The 11,337-nt window shown below is 38.2% G+C and overlaps 1 protein-coding gene across 1 annotated transcript in view; it reads right to left on the bottom strand.

Moving 5' to 3' along the window:
• Positions 1-741: 741 nt before the first annotated feature.
• Positions 742-11,337, bottom strand: part of LOC132393306 (immunoglobulin superfamily member 3-like) — a 209,735-nt gene continuing 199,139 nt past the window's right edge. The window contains exons 9-10 of the mRNA XM_059968356.1: positions 8,152-8,574; positions 742-2,213 (exon numbers count right to left, since the gene is read on the bottom strand). Of these exons, the coding sequence (XP_059824339.1) occupies positions 1,963-2,213; positions 8,152-8,574 (674 nt within the window). The 3' untranslated portion in view covers positions 742-1,962. The remainder of the gene's footprint in view (positions 2,214-8,151; positions 8,575-11,337) is intronic.

The raw sequence follows: 11,337 nt of genomic DNA, 5'->3' as shown, positions 1-11,337 counted from the left end.
GCACGTGTATATTGTATATGATAATATGGACTAACTAACCATAAAGTAATTGCTTCAGTTCTGATTAGCTCTCTCAATGACACTCGGGTAAACAGCTTACGAATCATTAAAGGTTGGATAATTACCTATCAATTCAAATTATGTGGTGTCTGAAAATAAACATATTCAACTTGAAAACCTTACAAACCAGCATCTTCATGGAGATACAAGCATTTTTGTTTAGACAGTCACTGCAGACATAAAATGTTTTTTATCAAAGTATTCTCCTGCTTGCTTATTGCAACCTGGTCTGGCCACTTCTGTTTTCTCACATAAATATTAGTGATTTTTGTCATTATTGTTTTATTGGTTGTCCTGTGGAATTTATATGTTAGTGGTCCATAAATAGTTGTTTTTAATTTAGCGGGAAATAAAAATCCTTAAAAAGAATTCATAGATGATTAAACCCCACTTTCATTCTCTTCAATGTGTACAAGTAATTATAGATTTCAAGATTGACTCAGTACATTGAAAGGGATCTGCTGATGTAGCAGAGCATTACAGTTTCTTTCAAGGTTCTCCAAGGTAAGTGAGTGGAGGAAACTCCTCTGTGGTTTACACTGGCAGGTTTTTTTTTGCAAAGGCTAATATCCTGACAACAAAATTAACTATGTTGGGCAAGTAATTTGTTCAGGTTTGAAACCATTTCTCTTAACCAAATAGTCCTCTTTCAAAGAACAATATTGAAACAAAACAGGCAATTATAATGATTCTGGTTCATACATGGAATAAAAAGTTATTTTAAAAAGTGCAAAGAAAATTAAGTATAAAAAAATGTTATTCAGCTGCATGACTATTTTCCATTCTACAAAGTTGCAGCTCCATATGACTTCTGTATCAAAAAATTCATAAACGAGAACGATTAGCTGTACCTACTAATAATCTGCTTCATCTTCATCTGTATTCACTAGAGGAATGGAATTTCATTGTCCCACATCCTGCACTTGGGTTACATTGTCTGCATGTAAGTCACACTGCACTTATGACACTGATGATCATTACCACCTGCACAAGGTGTCCTCCATGATTTTTCTATTGCACATCATAGTCATTTGACATTCGTCAAACATGGAAGTTTGCCTGACTCAATATCTATGAGCCTGAGGTTCTACAGATTCTCCTTGGATTTCATGATCTTCATACTCCTTTTCCATTGCTTCTTTTGCTCAATATCCTAAGCTGTGCTGATTGAGCAAAACGTCGGGCTGTACAACGATCCCTCCATTAGTGACTTGCTTTGGATATAATGTTGACTCTTAGATTTGCTAACCAAACCGGTGGGGAAATTAAGAGTCATGAAGCTTTGGGGAAAACGTCCTCAAATTTAGATTATAGTTCAATATTTTCCCTCCATCATGTAGTTCTGTATTCTTAACATTTAGTAGATTGTCTGGATTTTACAACATCAGATCTATTACACATAGCAGACTAATGTGAAAATGCTCATGCAGTGAGAATAGTTGGCAAAGATCTAGAAAATTCATTAAGTCATTCATGGTAACCACACCAAACAACAGCAATAGGACACTGCTGTGTTCTGCATCAGGGAATTTCAGAGGCAAAACACATACAACACAATATTGCTGATATACAGTGCACTCAATGCTACCAACCAGGAATACATTTCTAGGCACAGATAAAGACATTAGTGTGAAATTAAACATTCCAGCTACACCAAGTATTCCTTTCCGGCTTATTGGGATGGAGGCCAATTGAGCCAAACATTTTACAATATATGTGCCTTTTTCTCCCCCTCTTCCCAATCAAGTGACCTTTAGAAAGAACACTCACTATACATGGATGGAGGAGTTTGCTTTCAAATTTAGATTTTCTTCTGTGGCGAATATTCACCGCTAGTACAAACTCGATTCTTTCAGTTGAATGTCAAATCATTCTATCCAAAATCCTTTAATTTTCCTTCTGTTAAGCGATGCTTCCTGGTCCTATTCTGAAATCCGGTGGTTCAAGACTTGTTGGGGAATAAGTCACCGCTGGCTCTTTAATCCAGAGTAATGGAACACCATTTTTGGCATCAGACTTTTTCTGTGAGTTTAGAGTCTTGTAGCGTGTTAGTAAAATAGCAATAAGAAGGACCCCAAAAATTGGAAAGGGATAGAAAAATATGAAGTAAAACAGGGCATCATTTGAACAAATTGCTTGCTGAAGAGAAGAACCTGCAGAAAAGAAATAATGAAAAGATCAGAAACTTCCTATTGTTTTTGTCATTCCTATTACGCTGGTTCATATTTCTTTCTCTTCAAACTACGTCACTCAGTTGTAGATCTGTGCCTAAAACAGTCCATTGTTCTAACTTAGTAAATACTTTGGGTACAGCATGCTGGTGGCTCATCCAAGACATTTGAGCAATTCAGAAAATGAACCCATTGTTATTACTCCATTTGTTCTAACAGAGAAAAATCAAGGCAGCAGATGTTATTCTGAAATCAGTGAATAGCTCCTGAATAACATTTGTTCTTGTCCTCCTGGAACACACACAATTTGCAAATACAAACCGCAACTGCCTTGTAACATTATTATTTTCTTCTTTTTAATTTGGGCTTCCTCCAGAAATAGATTTATTTCATAGGCAGCTGGTATTTACAAAGGATTAAATTATCTGAAGGTTTTAGCCATTGATAGAAACCACATCTTTTTTTAGCTTAAATTCCCCAATGGTTCACAAGAAGCTATGTCAAATGAGTACATCCCTTCTAATTTTGAAGAAGATTTAAACTCACATAAATGGATAAATGGCATTCTCTTCTCTCTTACATTACTAATGAGGCATCCTATTTGTGCCCAGAACCTCCTTTTATTGTTTCAGATCTATAGTCTGGTTGCTTTGCTTTCCACGTATCTAAATATAAGTAATTTTTTAATATATCAGAACTGATAACAAGGCTCATGTCCCGAAATAAACCTAAAGGTGGGCAACTCTGATTAATAAATAATTTTCATGCGGGGCCAGTATAATGCATACTTTTATATTATTTCTTCCTGGCTGGTTAAAGGATCATATACTAATAGATGCCACTGTGTTTTAGAACACAACAGCTCAGAAGGTATCATAAGTAGCTGTTATTGAATCCCACGCTACTGGTTTTTTTCTCTACAAAGAGGGATTTCATTTTTTGACTATGAAAAGAAATGTGAAACTCTAGCACAGCCTTTAAGATGACACATCTCTATGGACTGCCTTAGGGCATTTCCCCCCCCCCCAAACATTAACAGGGCTATAGAGAAGCCAGCTGCTTCTGTAGCTACAAATGCACGTTTGTCACTCTCTATCAACTTGCATTTACGTAGCAACTGAAACACAGAAAATCACCCCGAGGCATTTAACATAAGTACAATGATGTAAAGATTAATACTGAGCAGAGAGCAGGAATTTTGAAAATGTGTGACAAATCCTCACAGATCAGAGACTGTTTCGATCCTGACCTTGATTGCTGTCTGCATTAAAAATGTTTGTTTCTCCCTGTGAATGGCGCGTGTTACTTATTTTGTTTTTATTTAGAGATTCGAAAAGGTAAGAGGCCATTCTGCCCTAACAAATTTCTAACCCGCACAGTTTTGGAATGTGGGAGGAAACTGCAGCACACGGAGGAAATCCATGCAGAAAGCAGTGGAATTGAACCCGGCTCACTGGTGCTGTAATAGTATTATGCTCTGACAGTCTGGCTGGTAGGTTAATTGGCAGCACCATATTGCCCGTAGAAAGTAGTGGGAGGTTTGTAGTGATGGGAGTTGGTTGGAATGGCAATGGAAACCTGGGATTTGTATGGAGAGGTGCTTGATGGCTTATGGATGCAGATGGCTGAATTGCTGGTTTTCTTTCCTTATGACTCCATGCCACGATGAGATGAATCTGAAGGATACCACTTCAAGAAAATAAAATGAGATTTAGAGGGACTTAAAAAAATATTCACTTTTCAGAACCTGTACGCTTCCGGCAGAGTCGGCATTTTCTGCCCATTTTTGTAAAGCCCTTGGAACGGTGATTGTGAGACCAGTGAAGTTATTCATTACATTGTGTCATAGGAAATTCCAAGATTTAATCCAGTGATGATGAAGCCCCAGTGATATGTTTCTATGTAAAAAATGACACCCGACTTTGAGGGAAGCTGCAGGTGATGGTGTTTTCATTCCCCTGAAGTCCTTGTTCCTTTTCAGGTAGAGAATGTGGATGGGGCTATTGTAGTAGCCTGCGAAAGTTACTGCGATGCCTTTTGTAAGGAGTTGATGGGGTTGTTTATCCTGTTGTTAGCACCTAGAGAGTTGCTGGACCAGCCAGGCCAGTGGAGTGTATCCCATCACACTATTGACGTGTGCCTTGTGCAAAGTAGAAAGGCTTTGGAGTACCGGGAAACCTGTCACTCAATGCAACATATTCAGTCTCCACTCTGCTGTTATAGTCACTAAAGTGCTTATAATACTTCGAGTTAAGTTTTTGATCCATGCAACCCCTAGGATGTTGGTGGGACGATAACACAAAAATGGTAATGCTGTCAAACAGTCTCTTACTCTCTCCCTCTCATTAGTCCACACTGAATGTTGTTTAATTTTTTTTTAGCTTGAGTGGTTTCGTTTGCCGAGGAATTGTGAATTGAATTGGACAGTGTGCAATCATCAGCAGACATTTCCACTTCTAAACTTGTATTGGTGACAGAGTAACTGGGTGCTCTCCCAGCCACCCACCATCTTGACTTGGAAAAGTATCACCATTCCTTCACTGTCACTGGGTCAAAATGTTGGAACTCTCCCTCCCGAACAACATTATTAGTACACTCACTCCTCAGACTGTAGTGGCTCAAGAAGCAGCTCACCACCATCTTCTCAAGGACAAAATCAAATCAAAAGGACCTCTGATTAAATCTATTTTTAGTAAAATGGAAGGAATATCATTTATAAAACAGCTCAAGATGATTGATTCTGGAATACTGCTCTGAGAAACACATGCTGAGGCAGAGATATATTGACATTTAAAAAACCCCAAGTGCTTTTCTTTGAACAAATTATGACCTCAACCACTGGAGTATTTTATCCACGATGCCCTTCAGTTTTATCCAAGCTCCTCAATGGCACATTTGGTCAAGTGCTGTCTTGATATCAAGGACAATCACTCTTGCTTTGCCTCTGGATTTCAGCTCTTTGGTCCATGCTTGAACCAGCAGTGTGGAGGTCTGGAATGGAGTTGTCCAGGAAAACCCCAAGTGGAGCAAGTTTTTAATGAGCAAACGCCATTTGATAGCACCTTCAGAGACACCTTCTATCATTTTGTGATGGCACGGTATAGGTTGATTTAGTAATAATTACCTGGATTGCATAAGAACATAAAGACATAGAAGCAGGTGTAGGTCATCTGGCCCATTGAGCCTGCTGCACTATTCAATAAGATCATGGCTGATCTGGCCATGGATTCATCTCCACCAGGTCCTTTATTCTGCTGTTTTGGTTGCACAGGACGTATCTGGACAATTTCCATGCTGTTCAATAGATGCCTGTGGCTGAACTTGCTGAGGCCTCAGGTTCACCAGGTCCTTTGTCCTGCTCTTTTGGTTATACAGGACATACCTGGAAAATATTCATGCTGTTCAAAGGATGCCAGTGGTGTAACTCTGCTGGGACTGCTCGAAAAGGGATGCAGATAGTTTTGGAAAGGAGGTTATTGCAGCACTGATGTCTGTCCCCATAGCATTTACTGTATCCAGTGCTCACAGACACTTCTTTTCTGAGCACTGGCCTCTTTATTAATTGGGACCTCAGGAGAAAGTCGAGATAGCTTATCCAATTGACACTTCTCACTGAACAAGAAGCTCAAGGAATTGATGGACTTAAATTGGGCTGGAGTTGTAATGGTCAGAGGTATAGTTTGGGGTGGCAATGCAACACAGGGGTAGCGAGGGATACGACAAAGGTGAGCTTTAAGCACAATACTGGGAATTTAAAGCACTGGCGGCAGTGGTTATGCAGCAAACTTTGCAGATTTACAGGAATTGACATTGGCCAAGGGGAGAAAGAGAGCTGGTTAGGGGACAGACAACAAGTGGGTTTCAACAGCAGAGAAATTGAGTTTAAAGCAGCTGTCCCTATGCTGGCTCCCCAGATATTGACTCCCTCATTGTTCAATACCACTTTTTTTTGTCCAACTATCTTCACGGAATCTTTCACCGATCACACAATAATAATGAGGAAGATAATAAAGGAATAAAACCAGACATTGCTGGAGATTACACAACATCTGAGAGAAAATAAGAGGGTTGATGTTGTGGATATGCAACATTACACGCCTTTACACAGATGTGGCCTCACCAGTTCAGCATTTCCAATATTTTGTTTTATTTCAAATTTAGAGTACCTGAAGTATTTTACTTTTAAAATATACATTTAACACAACAGTAGTCTCTTCCAGTTATGAAACACAAAACATCACACAATAATTCAGCCTAAACTCCATCTCAGAGCACTTTGTCCTCTAGGGCTCTTCTCTCTTACTTTCACACACCCTTTATCTAGCCATGGATCTATTGGCAGAATAATAGCAGTTATCACCTTTCTGAACAAATCCATGGGCTACTGTGGAGTTTAGGCAGCAAATAAAAGTGTGCTCAAGTTACAAGACCTGTCCAAAGTCACTTATTGATATATATATCCAAGATGAATTTAATACAAATTACATTTATTTTTAACAAAAAAGTAACCATTTGATTGGAATGAATTTTGCCTCATAAGGTAGTAAACAGTTTAGTAAAAAAAACCCTGGGTTTAAGCAATTGTTTTGCACCAGGAGGAAACAAGTTTGTATCCAAAGAGACAAATTTAAAACAAGTACAAATTAGTTTATTTTTGGAGCCTAGTTTTCTGGGATTCTATTCTATGGTAACGTGGGTCTGTACTAACTCTCCTATTGTCAAGCCTCATCATTGAAGTTTTGAACCTCATTCCAAGGACTTCAGCTCTCAGGGAGTGTTGTTGGCTCTTTCCCAGAGAACATTGCAAAATCAGCAAGTATATTAGTCACACATGGAAGAGACAGGTGTTCAATGACCTTTTAAATGTCTAAGAAATTTCATGTACCCCTTAACTCTTTAAGGATTGTATCACAATATATATTGTCCACTAACCACCAGGCACAAGTGCCCTGATTATTGAACACTAAGAACTTTTTTTCACTTAACCTTATTGATACAACCAAAGATAAAGTGAATTGTTTTTTTAAAATCAAACCAGAAGATGATGTATAGTGGAACCATGGTCAATCCTGAGACCACTGCAATTTTTTAAAAGAAAGCCTATATTAATGGACTAGGTGTAAACCAGAACTTCCAAGTTTGCAGACAATACAAAATTTAGCTATGTAGTGAACTGCAAGGGGGGTTGTAATGGATTGCGGGATATAGACTGTCTGCTGAAAGAGGCAGATGAAATGTGAAGTGAGTAATTTTAATTAGAAGTCATTTTTGTAGAAAAAGGGGTACTGTTCTAAAATGAACATGGGCATAGAAGTATGTGTAAGTAGGTGCACTCAAATCATCAAAAGTGGCAAGATAGGTTGAAGAAACAGTTGATGAGATATTCTCAATTCTAGGCTTTATCAACTTTATAGACTTTATAGAATGGTTGTCCAGATTCAGTTGAAACACAGCTATCAATTCTGGATGTGAGGCATTAGAGAGGGCCCAGGGTCCTAGGATCCTAGAGGTTCCCCTCTAGGAAGCACTATAGTTAGATAAATGGATTAAAATAGCTGCAATTGTTTTAAGAAGTTGCTTGAGGGAATTTGATAGAAATATGGAAAATAATGATGGATCTGGACAAGAGCAGATAGTGTGAGCCTGTTCACATTGCAGAATGGTTTAAGGAATAGAAATTACTTGTGTGAAAGAGAGAGAGAAACCTGGAGAACTACTCATATACAGCTAGAATCTGGAATGGAGTGCCTGCAGACATGATAGAGGTAGCTTCCATCATGGTTTTCAAGACAGAATTGTGTATGGTGAGGGGAAAAATGAGAAAAGGCTTAAGTATGGAACAAGTGAGTTCCTCTAGACGCAATGGGCCAGATAGTCACTTACTATGTTGTAATCATTCTGTGTTGCTTTGGTAAATTACCTTTGCTTTGTACAGTGACAGTGACCAGCCCGGACTCTTCCTCTCCTAGTTTGTACCAGATGTGGTTGGCATTTTGAATCCACTCCTCTACGCTGCAATAGTAATTTCCGGTGTCACCTTTGCCAGCATTCTGTATTGTTAAGGTGTACAATCCATTGGAAGGCCTCTCGAACTGCAATCGGTCCTTTATTCCTTTCGCCCCATCGATTAAGGAATCAAATCCAAACACTGTATTATGATCAACTTTTAAAATAGTTTCCTTAATAATTCCATCAGTATCCTTTTTGACTTTCCAAGCAAACCAGGATACAGCAAACTGGGAATTCTCCTGTGTTTGTTGGGTTATATTGCAGCTGAGCTGGAACAGGTCCTTTTCTGATACACTGATATTCAATTCCGTTTTATCCAATTGCATTTTAAATTCTGTTTGGGAAAATCAAAAACAAAGAGACAGCACATTTTAATGTTTAATGTATGAAAAACCGTACAAGCCTGTTTCCCTTCTATCTATAAAATAAATGTATCGGTCTTAAGCTGTCCTCTGAAAGTCATCTCCTAAGGTGAAGGAATTAGAACCACACTGCTGTAAGTCCTTTGACTTCTGGGTTGGATTTCCAGCTGAGGGAAAGGTTCACTCAATTTAATCTAACATTGACACTATTTCCCTCAGACAGGGATGGAACAACCCCCTTGCTTTCAACCATCCTTACCCAGATCAAACCAACAGGATGAATGTTAAGATACAGGAGCAGAGTTGGATAATTTTCCCTATTTTGTCTGCTCCTCTATTAATTCAAGGCTGATTTTTATTTTTGCAGCTCCATTCTCTCTACAACCTTTAACCACCTTATGAATCAATAATCTATCAATCTCAACTTTAACTTGTCAGGGTGTATTCTGGAGTTAGGGTATACAGCAGACATTAATTTCATCAGCAACCAATCTTCAGACCTGAACATGGATTGTAGATTGAATTTAAAATGCAGCCCTGGACAATAGTTTTCCTGGAGCTGTGGACTGGAGTAGTTCGCAAACCAGACAATGCTGATTAACATTCATTTTGGGTGTCTGGAGTGTGGGTACGAAGAAGGTGGTGTGTGAAAATTATGTATAATTCAAAGGAAGCATTGTAGATATATTGAAATTATAGAATTGTCCCGCTGTTACTTTTGATCTTTAGCATATAAAAATGTCATGTAATATTGGGTCGGGAGGCCTCTTCCTCTGAAATGGTCTCAATATGATGCTTGCACTTTTTTTTTGTTGAATAAAACACTTCATTATCTATTAGCTTCAGTGACTCTCCAGTGACTTTTTTCATATTACAACAAAGTACACCTAGCGACATGGCTCCCACAATCCTCTGTAGCAACAAATTCACAGATTCACCACCCACCTGCTGATGAAATTCCTCACCTCAGCTCAAAAGGCATATCCCTTTATTCTGAGGCTGTGACCTCAGATCACCGACTCCACTAATGGCAACATCCTCTTCATGCTCACCCTATCAGGCCTTTCATATCTGATAGGTTAGAGTGAGATCCCCCTTGTGCCTCTGAATGCCATCGAGTACAGGCGCAGAGACATCAAATGCTCCTCCTTCGTTAAGCCTTTCATTCTTGAGGTGAAGGTGGGGCAGCAACTGTAACAGGCTGTTGCTATGAACTCTAATTGCTGCACTCGACAATTACAATTTTTCAGCTCATTTTAGTTTATACAGTTGATGTGACCTTGTGATAAAAGCAGGGGTTGGCTCACCTGTGATGGTACCTCATATTCAAGCGGTTTGCTATCCTTTGCAATCTGAAACCACAGACTAAAATATATTAAATTGAGTTGCTGAAGAGCTCTGAGTATATTATGTGCCATGGCTACAATTTTTTTCCTGCACTTTTAGCATCATGTAACGTTTTTCTTTACATTGGGTAAATCTATGGTACCTGTTGGATTGAATTGGACTGTCATTACCTTGAATGGGTTTTCCTTTGCATTAAGTCACATTAGTGCAAAGTCAGAGTCAGTACAGGTTTTGAGACACCTGGCAAACTGTTTAGATATTTTACTCATTATAAATTAGGAGTTTTCCCAAATAAAATGAATTAATCTATTGCATGAATGCTTAGCTAAGAAGGAATTTCAAACGTTACATTCTAAACTCATAACTTGTTTCTATCTCATTTTTATCTATGGCTTAACTTGCTGACCCAGCTTATACTGTGCAACAAAATGTTGAGCATTTAACGCCTTAAGCTTGCAGAGTCCGCCAGAAAAACTTAAGGCAAAAAAGCAGCACCTCCATCTACCTATGCATTAAAGTTCCTCTCTTCAAATTCTCAAACTTAAATCCAAAGAATTATTAACTGCTAATGTTTAAATGGAATGGACAGGCAGCTTCTGTCAACTTGGTAATTAAAAAAAACTCAAATAATTTCTGAGTTAAATACCAATGGATAAACCTATTACCAAAGAATTGTTAATTGCTCAAATCAGTTTTGTGGTTTAGCTCCTTTATTTGTGTTATAACAATTCTCATTAATCAAATATTATATCTGCTGGGACTTTTATAATGCATCAGAATTCTCAAGGGCAAGCTCCTAGACTTAAATGAAAAAATGTATTTATTATTAATAATTTTAGTCACCATCTCTAAAGTGGTGCATATTTTCAGTATTCTTACACCTGGTGAATGATGATGCTGTCATGACTTAATATAACTGACTAAATAAGGCAGAGAAGAAAAGTCTTGAGTGATATTTCCATCTAATCATTTAAAATAGAAGTCACATTCCGATCAAATCAATAACACCACTAGAGTTAGTAAGTGTTTAAGAGACTGCCTCAGCAAGTCAAAACAACATCATTAGGTTTGTTTGCTTATTTTTTTGATTTAATATCTTCTACACCTTGCAAAGTGACCCAAGTAGCTGATCCATGTTTATTATTGAAGGAAGTTCAGGCCATTCTTCAACGTCAGCTCCATGTTCTTTTTCCCACACTCAAACTCCATTTCCATGAATGCTCACGGAGGATATGAAATATTATATTTAGGCTGGTGAAGTATAGTATATAATGGGGCAGTGCAATATTGTGAAAAAAGTTTAATCACTTGTTTATTAGTAATGGTTTAGATGCCAAATAATTCAAGTGTGCTCTAAGGGCATGTAATGCAACATTTGTTTAACAACT

This window comes from Hypanus sabinus, chromosome 4, assembly GCF_030144855.1.
Source record: "Hypanus sabinus isolate sHypSab1 chromosome 4, sHypSab1.hap1, whole genome shotgun sequence".
NCBI lineage: Eukaryota > Metazoa > Chordata > Chondrichthyes > Myliobatiformes > Dasyatidae > Hypanus > Hypanus sabinus.
Note: the sequence above shows the minus strand (reverse complement) of the source record. Positions and strands in the feature narration are given on the sequence as shown.